General features: G+C 41.2%; 1 protein-coding gene across 1 annotated transcript; it reads left to right on the top strand.

Annotated features, from left to right (window-relative positions):
• The first annotated feature begins 1,013 nt into the window (after nucleotides 1–1,013).
• AVPR1A (arginine vasopressin receptor 1A) lies at nucleotides 1,014–4,849 on the top strand. The gene is made up of 2 exons (XM_066319099.1): nucleotides 1,014–2,025; nucleotides 3,725–4,849. The coding sequence occupies exons 1-2, from the start codon at nucleotides 1,014–1,016 to the stop codon at nucleotides 4,006–4,008; spliced, it is 1,296 nt and encodes a 431-aa protein (XP_066175196.1). The 3' UTR covers nucleotides 4,009–4,849.
• Nucleotides 4,850–26,343: the final 21,494 nt, after the last annotated feature.

Here is a 26,343-nt window from a genome sequence, read left to right as displayed (position 1 = left end):
TTTTTGAAACTGAATTTAACTGTAATCACCTGTGAGGAGACCTAGGGAGGTTTATTAAAAACACAGTAAGGCTGGTATCTAATACAATATTTCTTTGTTATGTTCTTAGGTGTTTTTGTGTGGATGAAAGAAGGAGTTTCTAAATGAAGGGTCAAATTCAGGTTCCAGTGAAATCAGGATATAGTACACACTCATGACAATGGGACCAAAATTTTCACCAAGTCCATTCATTCTACCAAGAGTAGGAAAACTCTTCTTCTAAACCATGTTTAAAACAAGAATTTTAATGGCCCACTGCCAGAAACTCTCCAGTAAATGTGGGGATTTTGGTTGTACTTGCAGAAACGTGTGCTTAGCCTATGCTAAGGCTTGGATGACTTTTGGATGAGATGAGGTGAAGTCCCAAAACCTTCAGAAACATTGGGTTGCGTTGAAACTCTGCGCTATTTATGCTAGTAATTTACTTATCCGGGGTTGATTCCCGCACGACAGTGTAATAAATGCCAAAGGCCCAGGCGGACTCTCCCAGGACCAAACCATCACCTCTCACAGACAAGTCACTTGGCCTCGGCTAGAAGCCACATTGCGTTGTGCGGGCTGATGCTAACAGACCTCCGTTTGCTCTGCATGATTACGGCAATTTTACTCGCAATTATAAGCGCTGCTTTCCCTGGCCGTGAGGGAGCTCGCCGGGAGCAGCGTTCCGGCCCGTCAGCCCTTCCCGCTGTCCCAGCCCGGGGGCCGGGAGGGGCGGTCGGTGCCTCTCTCCCCCGGCGCAGCGCGGCGGGGCGGAGCGGCCCCGGTCCCGCGGCGGGGCGAGCGGGCGGCGGCTGCCGGGGAAGGAGGGGGCTGGCGTCAGGCGCCGGGCAGCCACTGGCGCGGGAGCTCCCGCTCGCCTCGCCTCCTGCCGCCTGGGATAAAGGCACCTGGCCCGGCGCTCCGGGCCACCCGAGGGGGAAAGGCGGGCGTGCGGACGTGGGGGCCCGGGCCGGCCCCACCGCGCAGCCCCCTCCATGCGCCTCGCCGGCGGTGCCGGCTCCCCCCGGGCTGTGCCCTCACCCGGGAATGGCAGCCGGTGGCGGGCGGCGGCGGAGCCCGGCGGCGGCAGCAGCCCCAGTCCCGAGGCGTGGTCGGGGTCGCCGAACGGCAGCCTGGGCGGCTGGGACCCCTTCGGGCGGGACGAGGAGCTGGCGAAGCTGGAGATCGCGGTGCTGGCCGTCACCTTCGCGGTGGCGGTGGTGGGGAACGGCAGCGTGCTGCTGGCCCTGCGGCGCACGCCGCGCAAGGCGTCCCGCATGCACCTCTTCATCCGCCACCTCAGCCTGGCCGACCTGGTGGTCGCCTTCTTCCAGGTGCTGCCCCAGCTCTGCTGGGAGGTGACCCACCGCTTCCACGGCCCCGACGGGCTCTGCCGCGTCGTCAAGCACCTGCAGGTCTTCGGCATGTTCGCCTCGGCGTACATGCTAGTGGCCATGACCGCCGACCGCTACATCGCCGTCTGCCACCCTCTGAAGACGCTGCAGCAGCCCACCAAGCGCTCCTACGGGATGATCGCGGCGGCCTGGGCGCTCAGCCTGCTGCTCAGCACCCCGCAGTACTTCATCTTCTCCCTCAGCGAAGTGGAGCTCGGCTCGCAGGTCTACGACTGCTGGGCGCACTTCATCATGCCCTGGGGGCCCCGCGCCTACATCACTTGGATCACCGGCGGCATCTTCATCGCACCTGTCCTCATCCTCATCATCTGCTACGGCTTCATCTGCTACCGCATCTGGCGCAATGTCCGGGGCAAGACGCGCCAGGGGGAGGCGGCAGCAGCGGGTGGCGGGCGGCGGGCAGGTGATGATGGTGGCCCGCGACGGGGGCTGCTGCTCGCCCCTTGTGTCAGCAACGTCAAAACCATCTCCCGCGCCAAGATCCGCACCGTCAAGATGACCTTCGTCATCGTCTCGGTGTACGTCGTTTGCTGGGCGCCCTTCTTCACCATCCAGATGTGGTCCGTCTGGGACCAGCGCTTCCCCTGGGTCGGTAGGTGACGCCGTCGCTTGTCCCCAGCCCCCGGTCGCGCTGGGGGCTCAGCCGGCTGTCCCGGGGCGCTGCGCAGCGCTGAGCCGAGCGCGGGGAAAACGGGGCGCGGAAGCGGAGAGCGAGACCGAGGCGCGCTTTCCCGGCCCCGGACGGGTCCCTCTCCCGCCGAGGAATCGCGGTTGAGCGCCCTTCTGGGGGAGAAGAGACAGCCCTGGGCAGCCGCCGCCTCGGGGCCGCCCCGCCGGCAGCGCCCGTGGTCCCGGAGCCGGTGGCCCCGGGAGCGGCGGCGGCGCTCGGGCCGGGCTGTCCCGGGAGCAGCCGGAGCGGCGGCCGGCGGCACCTGCGCAGCCTTCTCATCCCGAGCAAAACGAGCGGATGCAAAACCGCAGTATTTGCTGCCGTAATTTGAACCAGCGACATTTTTGTCCTCTTGAAGCTGCCGATAGGAAAACTTTAGAAATGTTTAGTATTGTTGAGAAGCATGCACGCACATGTGCCGGAGCAGTTACATGAAGAGAGAACTTCTTACGTCTTCTTTCCTGTACCTGCTGTCTGATAGTAGGGTTGAGCATACCCTGAACCCTTCCTCTCAGCAAGGCAGTCAGCTCTGAGTAGCTCCATTAGTCAAGTCACCGGTTTTCATGAATCAGTGGCAATTCAGGCTTTGGAGATATCTGTCCCGCTGTTCAATACAGCTGAAAAAAATTGGTGAGTTTAAAAGCTACCACATAGGTAATGACAGACAGCATAGTGACATATATTCTATTTCCTCCTAATGTGAGAGCAGCAAATCAAAATGTCGGAATCCATAATTTCTTGATTTTTTTTAATATCCCCAAATTATCACTTGCTGTAGTGAGACTGTTGATTGCCTCTAATACAGGACTAAAGTCAAGCCTATAACGCAGATCTTTATAGAGAAAGAAAGTCTTGCAGTGAACAAATAGATTTTTTTTTTCTTCAAAGGAAATTAAATCTAATTGAACAGATGGGTATTTGGTAAATTTGTTTGAAGAGATTCTTTAAATCTGTGGAACTGCATAACACAGTAATTATACTGTTTTGAAGATTCAGTATTTACAAAGAAAAGTCACTAATAATTGATTAGACTAAATACATATTTAGAGTATTTAATCTAAGTATTAACTCATTATTGAAGGTAGAACACAATAGTTTTTTTTACGCCATAGTGCTAAGTTCCATTTTTTCCTTTAGTAAAATTTGTTCAGCCTCCAAAATCAGATTCAGTGGACAATCCAGTGGTTAGTTGAGCAATCAACACTTTTCAGCATGCAAATATATACAGCAAAATTCAGTGTTATTGAAAGTAGTGGAAATTTTACCATTGTCTCCCAGGGTCTGGAAAAAAACTTTTCAGTATTTAAAGAAGAAGATTATCAACACATGGGTACACATCAATGGAATTGTGACTAAATCATTATTTTGGATGGATTACCCCATAACTTATTCTGTCACAGCTTTTTGAAGTCTGTTCAGAGAAATCCCCATCGGCTTCAATGGCAGCCTTACATAAATAAGACCTTTACTGATTATGTTCTCATTATTTCCTTCAAATGCTGCAGCTCAACATTTAGAACTCGAATATTCAGGAAAATAAATCCAATGGTTAATGAAGCAATTGACTGAATAGTGCAAATGTTCTTTTGATGATTAAATAACTTTCTCCCTCCCTCCCCAGATTCTGAAAACACGGCGACTACTGTTACGGCTCTGCTGGCCAGCCTGAACAGTTGCTGTAATCCGTGGATCTACATGTTCTTCAGTGGGCACCTTCTCCAAGACTGCCTACAGAGCTTCCCTTGCTGCCAAAAAATAAAGCAAACGCTGAGTAAAGAAGATTCAAACAGCAATAGCAAGCGACAGACTTCTTTCACCAACAACAGAAGCCCAACCCATAGCCTAAACACATGGAGAGAGATGCCCCGCTCCAGATCGACCAGCTTCATCCCCATTCCAACGTGAGACAGGCCTCAGGGCAGGCAGGGTTTGCAGTCCCGTCACAGTGTTTGGGAAGGTTGTGGCATGGCTCTTTATGCCAGTCCAGGGCACCATCATGGTACCAAGGAATGACTAAGATGGCCATGAGACAAAAAGTGCCACCTTGCTTGATAAGCTATGCTGCAGTGTGTAAATTATTTTCTGAGATATTTTATTTAGGAATTGGGCAGCTGATCAGGCAGGTGTGGCAACAATAAAGCAATTATTTTTTTAAATAGAATTTATTTTAAATTTTTGTCTGTTTCTAAAATACTAAGTGCATTTTTTTCTTGCAGCTTAAAACAGTAAAAGTAATGAAGTGTTCACACATTGGGGTAACTCCACTCTCTAGTGTTAATGCATAAGTCTTCTCATGATTGTCTGATGAAGAAGAAAGAAGACAATATAAGCAAGATTACAGTTTAGTCTTAAACATTAAAAGAAAGGAGTTGGGGGAAAGTCTTGGCCATCCAGATAAGGAATGAGGTTAGACAGACTCTGAGGTGTTGGAATTCAGTTGCTCATGATGCTTCATCTTGTAAAGGTCTAGCAGCTCTCAGACAGTGAAATTTAACAGCGCTTATGAAGGCAAATCTTTTAGTGCTGTCGATGTCTGTATGTGTATTGTGGGGTTTCATTTTTAGGGTGATGTTTCCTTTTCCCTTCATGCTGATAGAAATTATACAGCATATTTGTGTGCATGTGTGTGTTGCACCTACTGCAATTTTTTTAAACTAACTTTAAAAATATATTGATAAATAAGTATGATACACTATGACTAGCTCAGCACCATTACAAACAGTTGCACCAAGAAAAGTTGCTTTATTGATAGGAATGCCATCTTTTCTTTTTTAGTTCTCTAAGACATCTATGATCAAGCTACATTGCTTGCTTGTCAAGCAAATATCCTTATGAGCTCAGGAGGGTGTAGCCATTTGGTAAGAGCTGTGGAACCAGTATATTTCAAGACACAGATCTGAGAATCAAAACAAGTCTTCTGGGAACATATAAAAATTGTCAATGTTGTGGGCTTGTCTTCTCCTAGTATTATTTTTATTGCCAGCTAATGAAAATATAGTCTTAAAAATTGTCAGTAAACTGCAATAAAAAGTCATCACAACACATTTGCTAATTACAAAGCATTCAAGGTGTGCTTGTTTTCAATACAATGAGCTGAGCTGACTGTAGTTCATTTATATGGTGAACAATCCTATTACATCTTTCATTGGAGCCTGTCTCTTACATTGAGGCTGGATTTTGAAGCTCCTTGAGTAAGTTCTGTCTGCTTTGTTTTCCTGAGCTTGCTGGATCCTGAAATCCAGGTGCTCCCCTGGCCCTCTGCAGGGCTGCTGACACAGTTCCAGCTGGCTGATGGAGCAGTGATAATGTGCATGCAAGGAGGAAGCTCAGCAGCAGACTTCTTTCTTTCTCACCAAAACCTAACAAACAAGATTTCTTTCTAATTGCTTGAGGAGACTGTGTGTGGCTTTCACTGAGGATGGTGCCACCGTCTGCTCAATAATGGTAGCAGAAATTAATAGAGTTAGGTGCAGAATAAGATAATCTTAAACCACTCCAGAAGCACGCTATTGATTGTTTTGGGCAAAGAATAGGGAATGTTATACCTAAAAGATTTTTTTTTGTCACTAAGGAAAATCTTCTCTCCATTCTCTTCTTTCCTTGTATTTGCTGTGGTTCAAAGTACTAGAACCCAGAGGACAGTGTGGAGGAACAGCTTATATTCAACAGACTATCTTTTTGACCACCTTTAATATACAAACGTGACTACAGCTCTCACCAGCTCTGGACAAAGGTTTGTGAACCTGAAGCTATATTTTAGTAAAAAAAAATGCATGCAGTGATGTTGTGTGTGTGTTTGTGCACATTATGTGTACTGTGTTGCAAGTAGGTAATTCACAGTTACTGAAACTGCAAGTGTTTCAAATTAAGTATACTATCCTTTGACTAGTTTTCTGTTTGTGCTACTACTTTCTTTGTACATGAAATCTGTATTAAAAACCAATTAGCTGTTCTAACAGAATTTTCATGTTTGCATAATTGAATGGGGTTTTTTTCTATTATACTTTACATTCAAACAGAAAAGATAATGAAAAAATGTGTGTAGAATATTGTTGATAATAAAAATGAACTGGGTAATGACCAGTGTATGTATTAAAGCAAACCAAAGACCCAAAGTATAAATTTACATTTTTTTAAAATATGTTACAAAATCTAAGCTTACATTTGGGGCTTGTCAGCATAAATTTCCCTTGTGAGTGTCCTATAGCTTCTGTAATTAAACTGACGACACAATTTATCAATATTTGGTTTCCAGAATTTTTGTAAATACTGTCTTTTTCACATAATTATAGTGTTGGAAGCTACAGCAAATATTTTTGAATTGTTCATCTGTGGAGATATTTTATTTAAAAGCCACTTTGGGTTATCATGAGGGTGCTCTAATGAAAACAGAAAAAATTGGGAAAGCAAATTCACATAAAAATGTGAAACCATTGCAAGTTTAAAACATGGAAACTTGCTCTAATAAACCTGCAATTTTTTTTGATCAGAAGCATTTTATGTTCTTTACTTGTCTAGATTTTGGAGGGCCAGAAATGTATTTGGTAATGCTAAATATATTTTACAAAATTCAAAATGTCTTAATTTAATAAGCTGTGTCCTTGAAAACTTTAAGGAGTGAACAAAGCTAAATTTTTTCTATTATACATAGTGCATGAAGGACAGACACAAAGAAGGAATGTGCAATCAGCTTTCCACTATATGCTGTTAGTATTGTAAAAACATGTAACTGAGCACTTATTCATGTTCTAGAGGGGTTATTTTGATATTTTTGTTTTAAAAACTTATCTTCTAATGTAAAACATGATTGAATGGATGAGCTTGTAGTCTGTTGTTTTTACTAGCGTTACTAGAATTCAAGCATTTTAAATTCAATTAGATGGCAAAAGTGGAGATGATACAGAAGATGGAGAGGATTTCGTTCATTTATATAAGAAGCTAAGTTGCCCCAAAGTGTCTTTTCATTATTAATTTCTTTTTAAATTTGCAAGTAAACATATTGTTGGCTTGGGGAAAAAAAAAAAAAAAGAAAAGACAGAGAGAAAAAGAGTTGATTTTTTCCCCCTTGTATTACCACATCAGGACCAAAATCTACAAGAAAACACAAATTCATGCATGGCCAGTATTTCAAAGACAAACGTTTTTTCTGTAGAAAATCTTATAGCCAATTCCAAATTTTCCAGATTGAAGGACCTTTCTAAAGTGCATGCATGCTCCTTTCCAACTCATGCATGTGGAAGCCAGGGCAGAAGGAAAGGCCCTGCAGAGATGGATGTTGTCCTGGGGCAGATACTAGTGGTGACCCAGCATTCGGAAGCAAACACAGGCCTTAAAATAGAGCTTCTGCTGAAATAAGTTACTTGTTGCATAAAAAAACCCCATACTCTTAGAGAGTTCTCCCAGGCCGAGTTCCTCACCTACAAAAAGGACTAATTAAATATAATGTCCTCTTCTAAAAGAAGTGTCTGCACAAGTTTCATTCCGTTCTGTACACGGAAGACTGGGGAGGCAGAAAGACACTAGTTGGAGCTCTAGTTACTCTTACAAGCTAGTTTTCTATGTTTTTCTTTAGGAATGGGTTTTACTGGAAAATGAATCCCTTGCTACTTGGGTAAAGGAATTACTGGATAAATAAATGGGCAAGTTTCAAGGTCCCAGACTAGATCACAGCTGCTCTACAGGGAGCAGTCCTGACTAGTTCAGGTAACAGTCCCCCACACAAGAGTAGGTCCAGATGGTAAGTCATGCAGAATGGTTTGTGCAGTTTTGCAAAAAGCAAGAAAACAACAGTCACAACTAGCTCCAGCTGAGCTTCGTTAGAGCCAGCCAGCACAGATCTGCCTCTCCCAGGACTGGTCCTGCAGAAAGCCCCGGGTCCAGTTCAGTGTTAACACTATCACTATTTTGGTACAACTACTCAGTAATTTGATGTGCCCTAGTATAAACTTGCTTAGAGTCACAGTTTACATGCAAATTAGCCTTAGTTCTCCATAAGGACGTATTTCAGCTGAATTTTTGATACAGTCCATTAGATTACTTAGTTTCTGAAAAGCAAGGCTGTGAGGCATCGTCAGGAGTGCAAAGCTCTCTCTTCAGCTGTAGGGTGAGAAGACTGGCAAGTCTCTCTTCTTCTAGTTGGATCAACATGTTGTCTGATATGACTGAGCTTTGTTCCAGTTAAGGAAGAATCTTTTCCACAACCCAAATATTTTTCCCATTTCCAACATTTGGTTTTTCAGGGGGATGGATAGAAGAGGAGGCTTTGAGATAGAGCACTTTGTCAGTGCTCTGCAAGCAAAAGACACCCAAAGTTATTCATCCTCAGTTCAGGGTAATGATGATTATCCATAAGCTCTTACAGGACAGATGGCTAAGAAGTATATGTACAAGTTCAATACTCCTTTTTTAGCAAAGCATTGGCAATGCAGTCTGTTGGTGTCCCATCAGCTTTTACATCTATGTAGCAAAACAAGACAAAATTGACATTGGCTGTCCAGGGCACAAAGCCCATTCTGTAAGATGAGGAACAGGTAACCAGAGACTGGCAGTGACTGTACCAGCCTCTTCCACTGTTACTGCTGTGATTGTCCCTGCCATAGTCTCTCCTGACTCTGGTAATGATGGTAGCAAGAATGGGGACAGGGACCGCAGGGGCGGCAGCAGACAGGGTTGTCGTTAAAGCCCATTAATTTCAAAGTCTTTTTGGAAGAAGGAATGTGGATCTTATCAGATAAAAAACCAACAGTGAATATTGGGAGAGAGATGAACTAGTGACTCAGAGAGCAAATAAAACATCTGATCTCAAAGGTTATTTGAAAGTATCAAAATGTTTTCCATTTTTCAATTTTAAGATATGTTTTATGCAATTAGAAAAAGAGTCCCTTATCTCCTGGAACTGTAAATGCGTGAAGCTCCTTACCAATCTAAGTATCTCTGCTGACATGGCTACTAGGCAATGTCTATAAAAAGGACAGTGATCTCTCCAAGTCAAGCATTTAACATGTGACTGGTTTGGGCCTGGGCTGCCCCAAAACAAATGTGTCCTGTGGGAAATATGAGCAGACACAGAGTTTTCCTGGAGGAGAAAGGAAAAAGCCTGAATATCATTCCCCTTTTTGGAAAAACGTGATAGTCAGGGTAAATACCATAATCGATTCCTAAATCTTCAAACTAAAAGGCAACAGTCTTCCCAGTATTTTAGAAAACTCTTGGTTGAAGATTACTTGGAAGCAAGAAGTAATAGATGAAGAATCTGGAGGACTAGGAGGCATGTCATTTTATAGCATTTATATCAAAAGGAGAAAATTGCTTAGGTGCTGCTCAAATGTTTTTCTAAATAAGAGTAATAGCTGTACAAAACAGTGTATCAAACCCAAAAAATTAGGATAGCCAATGCTCTGTCCTGGCTCACTGTAAAGCAGGCAGATCTATTCGGAGTGAGAAATCTGCAAACTGGGGTAGACATAGAAAAATGCACCCTCTGAAATACTGTATGTGTCTATCATCTCAGAGGAAACCACAGATAACAATTCACTTTATTGTTGGCTGAGATCCAAATAAAAAGGAAATCAAGTCGTCAGATTAATTTTCTACACAATTAATCTGAATAATCCTTTTCCAGAGAGGCAAACATTATTAAATAGCCACCATTATATTTTCTAAATGTGAGACATTTCAGGGTTTCCATGGGAGCAAAGGAATGGCTTCCAAGTGTTACAAGTAGGGACAGAGTAAGGATTGATTTCAGTAAGACACTTGATTGTTCACATGGATTTCATTCCTTATATGACCCCACTATCTCCAATACTCCAAAGATTGTCAGGGTAGTCAGGGCAACAAGGACTTATATACAGTAAATGATAAACAAAAGCAAAAGATGCATTTGTGTGACTACATATAATCTCATTTCTCAAACCAAATTGTACTTGTCTTTTTCAACAGAAAAGAGCAGGGATTTAGTTGTATCTCTCTGATAACCTAGTTCACCATGAAGCTGATGATCAGAGGCTCAAGAATCTTAAGCTGTGATATATGGTTACACATGTTCTCTATTAAAGGGATGGGTTTGGGGCTTATCAGTTAGTAACATGTTATTAAATTCAATAGAATATGACAAATGAGGAGATAGTTCTATCTTTGTGTTGTTTTGTTGTTTGTTTGGGGGTTGGGTTTTCTTTCATCTATTATGGCAATTCCCCTGAAAAGCTGTAATTTAAATATACTGTACTGAGGTGAGATGAGATGAAATGAGATGATCAAAAGCACCATGAAGAATCCCATCTTGACCCTCTCTTTCAACCTAAGATATATCATTAGTGTTTGTTCTTCTGTCTCATGCAAGGCATAGTGTAAGGCATAGTGCAATTGAACAACAAAATCTCATTTCTTTCCAAATTTATGAGCCAAGTGCTTTAATATAGGCATTTTCAGCTGGATGACACGAAGATGGAATTCATCTGCATGAATGTAACTACAATGCACGTGTGTCCATCTGATCAAGAGTGATTAATTTTGTGGCCAATACAAAACAAATTTCTGGAGACCATGGAGTCATGCTATAAAGAATATCAAGAACACTGCCCTTATCTCCATTGATATGTGGACCAGAAAACTATTTATTCATTGTTTTTAGCTCAAATTGGTGCACATGTACTGCAGACAGCTGTCTACAAGTATTATGTTTAAGATCACGGCAGATACCTCCACATTACTAGCTCATGATTTTACTTTCTTTAAAGGCAAGTACAAAACATTGCCCTGTAATAGCCTCATATTGTTTTGGATGGAGTTGATGATGCTATCACTAACTGAGGGGGCTCTTATTGTGAAGCTTCTGCCAGCTGGGTGCCTTTGTCAGTCGTGTCACAAGGAAGACCAAAACCAGAATGAGCCTAGAGATCAATTTACCTCCTCACACCCAGATGATATCTCTGGCCTTATAAAGAGGGGAAAAATCTCTGCATCTAATCTCTCTTTGTGTCCCATCTGTGCATGCTGAACCTTTCCATATCCTTTGTTCTTAAAGGTAGATTTGTGAGAAAATCCCTCATTAGGCAGAACTCTCAAGATACTCAGATAATACAATCTTAAGGTCAATGTACAATATAGAAAGAATTACCTCATTACACAAAGAGTTAGGACAGGTTGAGGGGGAAAGAATAATGCTAAAATTCTTGGTAATATTGTATGGTGTAAAAAGGAAGAATAAGGAAAAGGAGAGTGACATGTCAGGTGTGTCTGCTACATACTGCATGTGAAGTACAGTTTTCCCTAAGAAACTACTCAATTATAAAAACTTTGAGAATATAATCAGTGTAAAATGGTTTGTGTGGATGCCATCAATGACTGTTTCAGCATGAGCACCAAAATTACTCACTGGTTCTGGTCATATTTCCTTCACAAGTGTTTAAATGGAAAGTTAAAGCAATGTAATGGCTTAGTGGAAAAACCCCAGATACGACCTCTTTGATGAAAAATGGCCTTTTCCCACCAGAGATGTCATGTTCATGCAAAAAACGGGAACAAACTCTGTGTGCCTCAAAGTCCATGTGCCTTTTGGCCTGGGTGGGAAAGCCAGGTTTTCTATGTGTGTAGGGAAAAGCCACCTCAGCACACTCTAATTCCCACTGGGAAGACATGCTGGTTTGGCAATAGTAACTCTGCAAGCACTGACATGACTGAGTTCCAGTGTGTATCTTTCCATTACAGTTTTTAAATCCTTGCTGAAGGCAAGGACACAAGGGAGTAAAAAACTCAGCAGGACACTTGCACTTGTGTCCTTCTTCCTGAACCCAGGAGGAGGGTATAGGCAGGGGTTGCCTACACTGCTGCTGGGCTGGCAGCAGGGCAGAGAACTCACACTCCTGGAACTCCTGCCCCACATTAGCAAGCTCTGGGAAACCAGCCAGGAAACTGGGAAACAACTTTCACCCTTGCAGTATGATGGAACACCCTCAAGTGACATCTTCCAGACCAGAAATGTGAGTATTCATTTGCCCTTGCCTCTGTGGGACCCTGGAGAGAAACTGGGACTCTTACAGGAGACAAGTGGTTAAAATCCTCTTCCACATGCTGCTAGCTGAGATGGGAACATTTCCAAAAATAGGGTCAGAACTTCTTCAGCAACTGAAAACCAGATCATAGAGAGATAGATCTATAAAAGTGTCTTGTAGATGAGATGAGAAATAAATAGGAGTTTTCCTGGGTTCTTTTCTGTTTTGTTTGGTTGGTTGTTTGTTTTTTTGGGTAGCACATGCAGTAGATGAGATTCTTCTCTGTGAGCTGGTTAGCAGGACTTGGGAAATAAAGATGCAAATCCTCAAGCTTTCATTTTCAGTGACAGAGCAAGCCAACATATTGCTAATTAGCAATACAAACATTTGGATTCATCGGTTATAAAGCATAAATATTTTAAAATGCACTTTCATGAGACTGTGACTTATAGGTATTACATGACAGAAAGAGGGTACACAGTTATCATAATCGAATTAATTTGAAATGAAGAGCATTTGAAACTGTTCATTCTTAGTTTTTTTATTAGTCATCTTAACCTGAAGTTCTTTTCTTCCTTGCAATCATGTAGAAGCATGACACAATTCTTCCCTACTACAGAAATATTTTCCAAGTCTAATACTATGATATTATGCTTATCTGACCTGTAAATTACAGAATACTATGAATATTGGAGATACTGATTCTAAGAATGAAGCCATGCAAACATGCTTCAATTAATTTACCTTTGATCTTTTGTGTAACTGTGTTTGCCATCAGAAAATGACTCATTTCTTAATTTCAGCACTTTTCAGTGAAAGTATTTGTATCAAGAAGGAAGCTTGCTCGTAAGACCAGCAGCCCTGTTATGTATTGTGAGGCAACAGTGGCCTCACTATAAGGGATAAAAAATCTCACTCTTTGTCACAAAACCAAATTACTGCAATTCTGTCACTTAAATAGTGGGAGAAGAAACGTGTGAAACAGAAATAACACCAGCTCTGAAACTTCTGTACAATGCCAAGGACTAGAGAAGACCAGGACACTGTTTCTCTGCACAGCAGGCTGTATCTGAGGAGGCAGCCCCGGCATTCCTGCCTCCTCTCTGTTCAAATGTTTTCCCCTAGAGGTGGTTAAGTTTATTTTTCATAAAATGTTGGCACTTCAAGGACAAAATTATCTTTCCTCTGTGGTGTGCACTCTCAGGCAAAAGTAAAACTTCAGTTTTGACAACCTGACTAAGAATTAAAGGGATGTGATACACATGTTATTTTCAGTTGTTCTTGGAGCTGGACTTGAATGAGTGTCATCTGAAGGGATGCATTAGGTAAATATACAACCAGCAGGTCAGTCTCTTGTGTAGCTACTGGAGGACCGCAGGAAAACTGATTCTTACCCATTGAACCCTGACACTCACTGTGAAACTGTGGCATTGGTACAAAGCGCAGTCTTTCCTTTAGGGACTTCTCTATTTCCAACTAGATTGTCTCAAGGCAAGCTTTTAAAGATGCTTTAAAGAATTTTTTAAAGAATGCTATTTGTTCTGTTAGTTTTTAGCCAGGCCTGGCCCAAGAGCTGAATGAGTTCATACATATGTCCAAATGCAGCATTTCACTTGCTGGTTTCAACAGGATACAAATGAGCCTTTGCTCAGCTGAAGCTGGGAATTAATCGCTGAATTTCAGTGCTTTTCTATCCATCTGAATCCAGGTGGGATTTTATATGACATTTTGTGTACCTTGTGCTTAGTTGGGGGTTCAACTCCCTAACTAATCAATCTCACACAGTCCTCCCTATTAAATCAACTACGGATTAAAGAAAAAAGGATATAGGAGACATTTAAGGATCATGGAAATTCTCCTTGCTTCCTACTGATGAGTGTCTGGAAATTTGCTAAGGATGTTGCTTTTGGAGTGAAATTTATGGCCTTGCAGAGCTGTATTGCATGGTCCCTCTACCAGCCAGGATCTACCAGGTCACATTGGCATGAGCTTATGGGGTGACACACTGCAACAAGCAGCTTGACACAGTCCTGGACAGGACACAGCAGCATTAGTGCAATTTGTTGACATTTGTTACAAAAATATGAAGAGTTGATTATGGATTGAAATATTTGTGTGAGAGTTGCAGATGAAAAAAGCAAAAAAAGTTTAGAAGGACAGGTCAGATTAGTACTCTATGTGTGTGATTTCATTCAAAGAAAGTGGAGGAACAAACTAACCTAAAGATAAGGTAACAAGAAGATGAAGAACAGGACTGGAGCCATAAAATAATCAGATAAATAAAGCAAGAATTGTGAGGGCTCGGTTGACATACTGAGGCAAAAGATCTCAAACAACACCCACTTCCAAAGAGTATGATGGCAAACCGGCATCAATTCTTCACTGCAAGCCCTGACACGTGTCTTAGTGCTGCTGATCATCTGTGTGAACATGTGAATGAGTAAAAATCAGTGTAGAGATTTTGTAAATAAAAATCACCTTTCCCTTCCATAAGACCTCACAGTGAATTAGCTTTATAGTAATTTAGCACAAATTAGATGTGTGGAGACGCAGGAGGAAAAAGCACCACAGAGTATTCAATGATGCAGCAATTCTGCTTTCAGGAGGATCTGTCTCTGGGCATAGGGCACACATGAAGGTGTAGCAAGTTGACAGGTGTCCCCTCAGGGGTTGGACATTAGATCCCAGCGAGCTGGGTACCTGGAATCTGAAATATTTGAAATGAAGTGTAAAAGACTTTTGAACAGTGTCTGGATTTTGTGCTGGCCCAGTGAATATTAAGGGTAATGAAAGCATAACTAGTGCCAAAACAGCAACAGATGCTCCATACCCAACCTTATGCAAAAATAGGATTAAAACAATTTTAGACTTCAGAAGTGATATTCATTGTGATCAGCCTTTCCAGTAACCTGCAGCTGTTCTGTGTCAAATTTAGTTCAATCCACCTGAGACATAAGCAAAATTTTGATTTTGGATATACATGTTGTAATTTTGCTGGAAGCTGGGATGATTTTTGTCCCATAACTCCAAGCTTTAGTCTTCCTTTGTTGTATAATCAAACTAGAAATATTAGCAAGCAGTCTTTTAGATTACATCAACTGCAGAATTAAAACAAAGGGAAGAATCTGGAGCTGAGGAAGAGAAGGGGCAGTAAGATTTTGGGCCACATGACTGACCAATGAGTCCCTACAAGGGAAGAAGCCTCAGAGGAAACGGTCAAGGGTGATGTAATCATGAAGATCAAGGAATAATGTAGGATGTGACTGACCACAGCTGTTGCAAAGAAAACTTTGTGACAGGACCCCTTGGCAAAGGAGGATGACCTTTGTTTTACATAAACAGCTATGAACAGTTGAATGCCTCAAAGGGTAGTGTAAATGTTTCTCACTGAATTCATTAAACAAGTGTAAATGTCTCCCTGAGTTAGCCAGAGGAGCATGGGGGAGTGATTATGGGTCTCAGCCTGACATGGAGTATAAAAACTAGACAACTAGAAAAAGTGTTTTGAAGAGAAGAGGCTCAAGCAGCTTTCAGCCCATAAGTTCCTTTCCAACAACTGGGGATGCCCAGGGTCACGGCAATGAGTATATTATAGAGATAGATAACAGGAATCGCACAATTAAACTATTTATTGCAGTTGCAATGGATGTTTTGCTAAATCTAACTTACAGTAGTTCTGTGATTGAAATATATTTTCTATTACTCTGCTAAATCAGAAACCCCCCATAATATCAACTATCTTTAAATAAGTACATTTGACATTAAACATTTCACCTTCCATTTGTGGCATTTCTAAAAGAATCCAGTCAGGGAATATTGGAATCTCCCAATACAGGAGAAAGACAGGAGTCTTCTTTCAATACTAGGTTGTCCTGAGGATGTTGCTTATCTCTGAGAAAGAGAGAAGAAACAGCACTAGCTTACCAAAGCTGCAATCCGTTCTGTGAATCCAGTCCTGCATCCTCCTTTTTCTCAATAACCACAGTGCATGGACAAAGTTTGAAAAATCATCAAGTGCTTTGCTAATGTGTATTATATGACTTTTGAGTGGATTTTTCTGCCATTGTAATATTTTTTTGCAGTATAACAACAACAACAATAATAGTTGTTATTAATTGTAGTATTAGTATTACTATTATTCTACTACAGCAAATATTTAGCATCTCTTTTCAAACTGATGATATTTATTGTTTGGGCTACTGGGAAAAGCTGTGACTGTGTATTTGGAGATTCCTACTTCATAAATTTCTTGATTGCTTTGAAAATTCCCTCTAATGAGTACACTAGAGGCAATTCTGTTAAAAGCCTGCTGGATTACAGTCAAAACCTTATTCCTAGGTATTTCTTCTAATTGACAAAGAGATGGAGTGCTGCATAACTTTGATAGCAGCCTGAGCAAAGCTCGCTGCTTGTAGTTCCACTGCAGTATGCCTTAGGTGAAGAGACAGAGCTTTGAAAGCCTGATCCTGCACATTTTAAAACAAAAGATTAAAATCACATGTTTTCCTCTTCAAGGACTATAGAAGAGGCTTATGTACGTTTCAGACTCTGCTGTATGTAATTTTTCATTGTTAGCAAACAAAGCAATATAACATCATGCCCCAAGTGTTAGGAGCTTTTTGGTTCCTGTGTGTTCCTATAATCTCAGGACTGTTACTCTCTGGATGAGGCCTTTATGACCTTTTAGATGTGGACTAATTTGAAAGAAAAGAGTATTTTAATATAGCTTTTCTAAACCTCTCAGTCCTTCCACCTCCAGGCTGAATTATGACTGCCATTCATAATATATCTTTGTAATATCATTAAAGTCAGTGGTCTCTTTCCTTCATTTTTCTCTTAAGATGTAAAACTAGCACTAGAAATTGCTGAATTAAATCAGTTTTTGTATGCATAAACCTAAGGGTAAATTTTCTTACCTTACATTTTTCAAAAGTGAGTTTCCTGTAGAAATAGCAATCTGGTAGTCCTGGTTGGACCAGCACTGTTTGACAAGTTACAAATGCCTTGAAAGCAAATCCTAATCCACTACAGAACTCCCCACTACTCCCTGATGTGAGGATATTTATAGCTAGAAATGAAAAATGCATGCACAGAAAGAAGATATAAATGGCAAATGATAAACAAGTGCTCAAGATTTGAAGTCAGTAGAAATCTTTAGATGACCTCAAATGATTTCCATTTTTTAAAAGAACACTCTGTCTATTTATGACTTGACCAAGGTAAGACAAAATAATGAATGAGGCAAGCACTTTTATGGCATGTGTCAAAAACTGGGAAAAGAATGGTCGTGAACTTTTAGGGAGTTTTTCTATTAGGAATTAGTGTTCTCTTAGTTAAATATGTCAGTCATGGGTTATAGTAGAATTTACAGCCTACAGATATCTGCCTGGGAGGGATGTAAGTGGGGAACAGGCTGCAAATCACTTCACTGCTGGTTCAAAACACTGTAAAACCTGAATTTAGAGACATCTATGCTCTCATGCTTCTTTTGATAACAAAATAAATGGGTACTCCTTGTGCTGTTTACAGTGTAGAGTGGCAATACAAACCCAGGGACCCTATTGGTCTTGCCACATCTGACGAGTCTCAGACACCCTGGGAAGGCTCAGAGGTAGACATTTGTGCAAGTAGGAAATTGCAATACTCAGTGAACATAGAACCTCGAGGCTTACAAAGATGTCAATATTTAATAGCTAAGTGCTTGATTCAGAGATCCCATCCCTTCTGTAAGAAAGGTAGTATAGGAGGAAAAAAAGCTCACTGATCAGGTTGTCTCCCATCTTCTGCAGTTAGTGACATGGAAATGGAAAGCAGAAGGAAGGTAAAGAGGGACACTTGTTGCCACAGCTGTACAGGCAAAGGGAAGAGCAGCAGTAGAAGGATATAGCCTTGAAAGGGCATTGATTTCTCCTGTGCCAGGGGAAATATTAATATAATATTCGATGAAGTAGATATGAGTCTGTATTACAGAAATCAGTGCAATTTCTTGGTGCTGTACAGCATGGAGCTGAGGACTCCCTGGTGGGCAGTCCTGTGCAACAGAGTTCGTAGGGGCTGATCCGCTGCCTCTGGAGGCTCTCACAATCTGTGGATGTACCTGCCAGTCCTAGTCCCAGTCTGAGACTATCTTGTGCCTTCCTCTGCCAAAAATGATGCTGGGTCCTGGTGCAGTACCAAAACATTTGAGGCAGGGGCTAGTGGGAGCAAGAGGATTATGTCCTCTTGGGATTTTCCTCAGTAAAACTGTGTCTTTTCTGCAAAACAGGGACAGCACTCACCGGCAAATGCCTCAGGATGCAGGTGTCATGAAACAAGTCACTGGGAAGGAGTGAAGATCTAAGAATTACCTGTACTGTTGATTACTGGCACACCAACTGTGAGTAATCAAATGCTTAAGGGCTGGAGATCTGCACAAATGTGAAAGAGAGGGGAAAAAATCCCACATGCCAGTGATTTACAACAGCAGATTGTGTGGCTAGTGGCTCACTGCAGAGGTAAATGAAGCTCTATGTGGACCCTGGTTAACAGAAGCAGCTTTTGGGCAATGAGACAGTATTCTTTTCAGGGCCCTTACATGAGTGAGGAACCTTGACAGATACCATTTAAATCAATATGAGACTTCAAGAGGAATTAATCTACTTTTGAAGCTGAAGATCTAAGCAAACCTTAAAGCCCTGTCCTTTTTAGCTCACTATTGTGTTTATTGGTTTTGGTTAGGGTTTTTTTAGCTGAATTTGTCTTTTATGGTAAGTATTAGATTAGCTGACTATCCCTGATTTCTTGGGTCATGACTGGTAATAGGAAGAAGACTGCAGCACAAACATGAACTTTGCAAACTCTTACCATTAGCTCTCCCTCTACTCTTCACCCTAGGGACAGTCCATCTCTGACCTATAAGCATGGTTCTCAGCAGACAGCTAATCTGTTCTGTAAACAAACTGATTTCTATTCCCTTGGGAAAAAAAAACCCCAACAAATAAATTTACAGCCTATTAAATCAGTTTCCAATTCCAAGCAAACAGACAGCATTTTGCATCTGGGCTTGGTTTTTCTTTATGTTCTCGTGAAGACATCTCTGCAATCATCAGCTGTTTCAAGGAAAGGCCATGCACTTTTCCTCTTCCCATGAAGGAAATGGAAGAGTTAAATTTTTCTGCTTGAGACTCCAGGAGAGTTACAGCTTAGGACTGCATTTGCATCTGTTCTAGTCAGTGGGAATGTTAGAAAGAAGAAAGTAAAAGTGCATGAGTAGTACTTTTCACAGAAATTAAATCTATATCTTAATCCCACTTAATGACTGGCAGTAGAATAGTTGTTTTGTCATTTATTACAGTAACCCAGTCTCCTGCCCTGAGGTTCTCACTAGCTACAAGGACTTGTAAGTTCTATTTTGATCTGGAATCTGGAATTGATCCTTACATTCTGCCATCACTTAAGTAAACAGAATGTGATGCAGTGGAGCCCCTTGTAGATGAGGTATGTCAGATAATCCCCTTCAAGTCATTCTTGGCACTCCACCAGCTGTTTGGCTCTCAAGGCGTAGGCACCCACAGTTTCTAGGAAGGTTCAGAGATACTGGATGTGAGGTGCACATTCTCAGAACTATTTCCACTCCCCTCACTAACTACAGTATTTTCATGACCATATATATATTCCCATGAACAATATTTCGTATCCACCAGTTTGGTAAAATATTATCAGATTATTATATCATTGACATAATATTTGATATAAGATTACGTCTGCTGAACTAGATGAGCTGATTTTTTTGTATAGACAACTTTTCCAATTTTGTGTTTTAGGCCTATTGCTATGCTGTACTATGACAGAGAACCATCATCCTAAATAAGTTTAATTCATAAAAAAAGGCTAGTAAAAAAGAAAAAAAAATTGAAAAAAAAAAGAAAAAATTGTCATATTTTTCTAATGCTGTTTGGCAATATTGTAGGAAAAAATACTCTCAGGAAGATTGGTGAATCACCACGCATTTGTATTATCTATATTGTAACCTAAGAGGGTTTAACCTATACCTTCAAGGCTGTAATGGACGCCACACCCATCACTGTGTTTCTCATCCATGGGGAGTGTTACACACAGACCTCTCAGTACAAAGGAGACGATTAAGAACTCTAGTATTCCCAGGAAGTGATTGGGTGTGAGACATTTACTTGATTTGCAAAGAGACTTTGCCAGGAAATGGCCTCAATGATGGCCTCAGGTTTTCAAACCATACTCCAGAAAGTACCTAGCTCATGTGTATGTTTCTGAGAAGAGCATAACATGAAGAGAGGGACCAACAGCTTTATGCACTACCCATGCCCAAATCCTGAGTGTTTGGTTCACTTCCTAGGATATGTGGAAACAATGTGCTCGCTTCGGGAGGTGTTGCGACACACAACGTTTTTCCCGGCTCTGGAGATGACAGAAGTTAAATCCCAGACACCTATAAGTATGAGTGAGCCAGTCTGCAGCTTCAGATGCTCAATTCAAAGATGAGTCTGAACACCCAAGAAGAGCAGAGTAAGTGAGGTGCTCTGAGCATCTGGGGACCTGCTGAAAATTTTGAGCCATTCGTTATGGCTGGACATCTCAGATAATGCAGATAAATATCCCTGGAATGGAGAAAACCTTTTGGTCGCCGTACGGAACATGCATTGATAGGAACTAGTGACAGGCCAGTCAAATCCAAATTTAAACCAGTGTCCCTGAGCTGTAGACTTTGAAGTTCTCTCAACCCAAATCATTATCTTAACCCTAATGGCTGGAGGAGGTGAGGCAGAGGGTCACCAACACAATGAGGGGGTCCAGACTAGAAAGCTTGCTGCAGGGCCATGCACAGATTAGCATGACTTTTGCAAGCACAGTAGTTCCTGGAGCTGTCAGTGTTCTCTGAACACTAACCCTAACCCCAACAGCAGGGGATGAGGATGTGGCTCCCCAGGATAATGATGACCCAGATTTGAAAAGCGTGAAAGGAGCAATCTTGGTACCATGTTTTCCTCGCATGACTTTTCCAACCTTAGTGTCCCTGGCGCTGTAGGCTTTGTGGTCCAAGGAATCCTAATCGCAAAATGAACAAACTCTAGAATCTGAGACTTGGGGTCAGGGACATCTGTGTATGCAGGCAAGGAACTCTGCAGACCTGCAGATATTCTAGAAACCGTGGTTTATTGCAAGGGTTGAGGGTAAAGAGGGTCGCTTTCAGCCACCGCCTCGGCTGAAGGAAGCCCTAAAGAGGAGAGGGAGCCGTAGAGCAGGGGGCAAGGTAAGGGAGGTAAAAAAGCTAAGATGGGTTAAGAGAGGTAAGAAGAGTGCCATGGTCAGAGTGGTAAGAGAAAGGAGGTAGAAGAAGGGCAGGGAGAGAGCGGGCGAAGAGAAAGGGGGAAGAGGCAAGAGGAAAAAGAGAGAAAGAGAAGAGAAGAGAAGAGAAGAGAAGAGAAGAGAGAAGCAAGGAGGAGAAGAGAAACGAAGAGAAGGAAGAGAAAGAGGAAGAGAGAGGGAAGAGGAAGAGAAGAGAGGAGAAGAGAAGAGAAGAGAAGAGAAGAGAAGAGAAGAGAGAAGAGAGAGAGAGAAGAGGTAAGAGGAAAGAGGTAAGAGTAAGGACCTTGTTAGTACACATTTTATCTCCTTCTGTGTTGAATATTCTAATTTACAGTTACCAACCAGCGCAAGATACAAAACCTACAAACTTTGCATGCAACCTATGAGAACTACTAAATTACCATATCATCCTACATTCTAAACTCTAAAGACTATTCTTCTCTTTTACTTTTTCCTTGGTGCCTTGGCAGGGTGGAGAGGGGCTGCATTCTTGGGTCCTTTTGTTTTCTGTCCTTCAACCTATCTCCAGTTAATCACCGTCTTCCTGCCTGCCATGCCCACATCTCAAAGCTGGCCTTCATTTCTATTTCACTCACAGACTTTATATATCCAGTATTACTTACCAGACAATAAGTCCATATCCATAAACCTTTCCTGTCCCATCTTTCCCAACAGAGACTGATGTCCCCAGCGTAATGGGTGGCCCAGATTAGAAAGGTGTTGAAGGAACAATGTTTGTGCAGTGCTGTGATCTCCTTGGCATGTCTTTTCTAGTCCTTTTGTCCTTGGAAATTGAGTCACGAAAGAGTTGCTGTATGTTCTTCTCCATTCTCGTATAAATAAAGCCTGTACTTTATTCCAACTTACCTCTCAAAGAATTTAAAAATGTCTTAGCAATTCAACACTTTGTCAATTTACCATGCTCTCACAGCCTTGAAATGCACTTTCTTCCTGCAGCAGAAAGTCCTATATTTTCTTTTTTCCTTGGGAAACACATATCTTCAAGCTGCATCTATATGGTAGAAATGCAAATTTTTGTTCTGTGAAAGGTATATTTTTAAATGTTTTCTTAAAAATGCCATTGGATGTAGATTTTAAACAATCTAGAACCATAAATTGTGCTGATTCAAGTTCCTAGACTGCTTTTCTGTGATTGTACAGTTACACTCTTCTTCTGTCCTTTTTTCCCACACTGTGGTGAAGAGGGAAACAGCTTTCCTTTCAATATGTCAATTACATGGGAAGAAAAAAAGAGCTCCATCAGAAGCGTGGGTTTGCTCAGAAACTTCAAAGTTAATTGGGAGGGATGGTAATTTCTTGATTTAGTACTGTATTTCTTGTTTTGTTACAAAACTTATGGTTGTGTAAAATCGCAATAGCAATTTTTTCACCAGGTTTAAGCTTTTAATGCAAGCAGATTTGCACTATTCAAAGAAGCTCTGCAAAGATAAAAAAACCCCATCACTCATGTTTTTTATTTTCTTGAGAAATATTGAGTTCTTCTTTTCCATCAAGAGGCGGTTAACTCAAAATAGCCAACATTATCTATAATTGTACACTGTGGGAATCACAGAATCACAAAGAATCACGGGAATTATACTCCAGAACTCTGTTCCTAGATGTCTTAACAAAACTGAACAGATACTCTTTCCCCTGAAATTACTAGCATTTTTTCTTAGTATTATTTTGTTGTGTTTTAGCCTCATAGCAAAACAAATAAATAAGATGCTTGTGTTGTTCTTACTGTTTCATGTAACAGTAAATATTGTAACTCAATGTTTTAGGGTCCTTAGCTTGGAACACAAAATAAGGGGGGTGGTGGTACACGGAGAAGAGTTTAGCACTATTGGTAGCAGTTTCACATTTGTATCTTTGACTGTGCAAGGATTTTTTAACTCCAGTTCAACCTATTCATCATCATATTGTCTGAGCTGCACGTACATACCTGTGGATCAACAATCTAGTCTATGAGTAGGGCATTCCTACAGCTATTCAAGTTAGTCCATCTGGCATCCAAACAGAATAGGACTTGAATTTGTACATTCAACAGATTACTACACTATCATGTCTGGAAAAATTCAAAGCTCTCTCTCCAAGGAACTTTTTTTTGGTACAGAACTGCATAATGCTATTCACTGTGTGGAGTACTTCAAAAGTTTGGGATATATATTGTTTTCAGATCTCCCTGTAAATACTGATACAACAAACCCACCCACGTTTAATTATTCCAATTTCTTATGCAACCAGATTTTCTTTTTCATCAGTTTCTAAAAGAAATGTGAGGGAGTGAGAAAGGGTGATGCTCATTTCCCCAGGGAGCCATTAGGACACGGCCAGGTTAAGTATCCAGGTTAAGTACCCAGGGAACTGGGCAATAGTCTCACATCACAGAGTCGAGTCACTGCCACCAGTAGCCAATTATGTACTTTTGTCTTTCTAACCTACAAATCATTTGCTTTCTAAGACTCTCAGTAAGCAGTTTTTACTTAGAGTTCTCAGAAAACTTCTCATTTTCCTTGCAAAAGTTGTTCTCTCTCAAATCCTGAATTATTTATGTATCCCACCTGTCAAGTAAGCAAGTCTATTTCAGACTTTTTTCTCTGGTGGAGAAGAAAAACATTTTCAGTTTTCACGTGCCTTTCTTTTGACCAGTGTCAAAAAGTTTCTTGTGAGGTGCAGGAGTGCTGACACACTAGGACAGCATTTGGCAACTCTGGATGACAGTTTTCATGTTTTGCAAAAGTCGGAGCAAGGCATCTCTGCAACTTTCTGGCCTGCAGCATGTAATGTCCTTTCCTACAGCTTATGAGTCATGATGACTCTGATTTTGTTCACGGGGTCAGAAATCAGGCTGTGGATGATCTCTTAGCTGACTGCTGTCTTCCTGATCCCCTGGCCTGTTGGTGTGACGGTGGACTGGTGTGTCTCTGTTTACAGCAGAACTTCCAGAGGTTGTTCAGCAGCAGAATTAAAAGGTGTAGCAGATCTCTGGTATGTCCTTGGGCACATGTGGGTGTGGTGTGAGTGCAGAATGTAGGTGTGTATAGTGAGACAATTGAAGTACATCAGTATTGTAAAGCTCAATGGACTCCAGCGTGGCCAGAGCTGCAGTGATTATCACACTTTGTTGAAGCGACCCACGAGTAACAAAACATATCAAATAGAATATTATAAGCCTTCCAACTGTAAAGAAAATATTCTCTACTCCTCATTCATAATTCAGTCTACAACAAAAATGGGAAGGTAAAACTTTTGAACAAATGTATCATCTGTTAATAAATGGATTAAATATTACCTATATGAGTTCAATTTATTGCATTTTTTTCAAGTAGCAGGAAGATGCTTGATAGTTAAAAAACACATAATAGCAAAGTGGTGTTTGCTGTGAAGTCTATTATGGGAACAACTTATCTGTCCTGCATGATTTACAAAGATTACTGGCTTTCACTATTATGCAGACAATTCTATAAGCAAGACACAAACCCCAGTTATTAAAAGGGCATATGGCCAAAACAGAAAAATGTGGCTATGCTAATCACAGATATAAAATAATCTATATGCTACCTCATGTTTGTAATTGCCACCCAGTCCAGGAAACAAAGGACTTTTTAGATTAAAAGACAGAGATTAATTAGGACATTTTTGTGTTTTTATTTATTGAAATGAAATTAAACCTCTAACTTTGGAGACCACACCATCCCTTCCACCATATGCAACTGAAAAGAATAATTTTGCAATATGATAATACGATTAACCCTTCCTCCAAAAACACTCTTACACTAGCATTCAACTGAATTTTTTTTTCCTTTTCCTTTCAAACCGTATGTTTCCTTTCCTACATCTTCTAAGAGAAAACATAAAAATTCTGGTTTTGGAAATGAACCTCACATTCTATTCAGCTGTGTGAACTATCAGTTGTGAGACAGGATTTCCACCATGAGAGCTGACTCTTTATTTGAGAAAGTAAAATCGAGGTGCTTGAAATCACTGGTGTCCCTGAACATCTGGCAAAAGAAAATCAGCCATTGATGGCAACAACACACTTCATGTTTAAAAAGTAGTGGTAAAGTGGTGTAGCTGGCAGTACTGCAGCTGTTCCCTAATGATCCCTGCAAGGTACCTTGGGGGATTGCTATGTGCTTTGGATCCACACTACAAAGCTCACATGAGCATCCTAACGTGCTCTGAGAGTGGCTCTGAAAACTGGCTTTACATTTCCAAGAAGCAGAAGACAAAGTATCCCTACTTGGTTTCCATAACACCCATCAGCCCTGGAAGAGGATTCAAAGTGTTTTCAGATGAAGAATAATTTCAATTTAGATTAGCTATTAATGAGATCTCTTTAAATTGTTGCAAGCATTAACTTGAGTCCCCTGTGTCTGATATGCTTACAGCTTTTGGCTTTTATTTCCAAACAGAGTTGTAATTTCTGTCAGAGTTCTACAAACATTTCAGTTCTTACTTCTGAAAAGTGCTTTCTGCACTGAAATTGCTCCATGTTATGCATACCACTTTATTGGTAAATTATTCCTTTTCAATATCCATCCACACCTTTTATCAAGGCTGCATGCACATTTTGGTGTTTGCCACATGCCTTAAGAAATGACAAAATATTGCAATATTCTACATATATTCTTCACATATTTAAGGGCCTTGATCTAAAATGTATTGTCAGAGATGGATTGTGAATGATACAGACTTGTTTCTGTCAGATTTTAAAAACTCAGACGTTCATTAAACCTACAGAAAACCTAAATGCAGCTACCCCAGTAACAAAAATACAAATAGCCATTACCAGTAGACATTCCTCAGTGATGATGTGGGACATTCTTTATTATGTCTACATCTTGCATGAATTCCTCATACCTTTCAATTTTTAATTTTTATAAACCTGTCTTTGATTCAGAACTGTGCTTTCATCTGTGTC

The sequence above is a fragment of the Sylvia atricapilla genome, chromosome 5, assembly GCF_009819655.1.
Source record: "Sylvia atricapilla isolate bSylAtr1 chromosome 5, bSylAtr1.pri, whole genome shotgun sequence".
NCBI lineage: Eukaryota > Metazoa > Chordata > Aves > Passeriformes > Sylviidae > Sylvia > Sylvia atricapilla.
The sequence above is the reverse complement of the archived record's forward strand: the minus strand, read 5'-3'. Positions and strand labels throughout refer to the sequence as shown.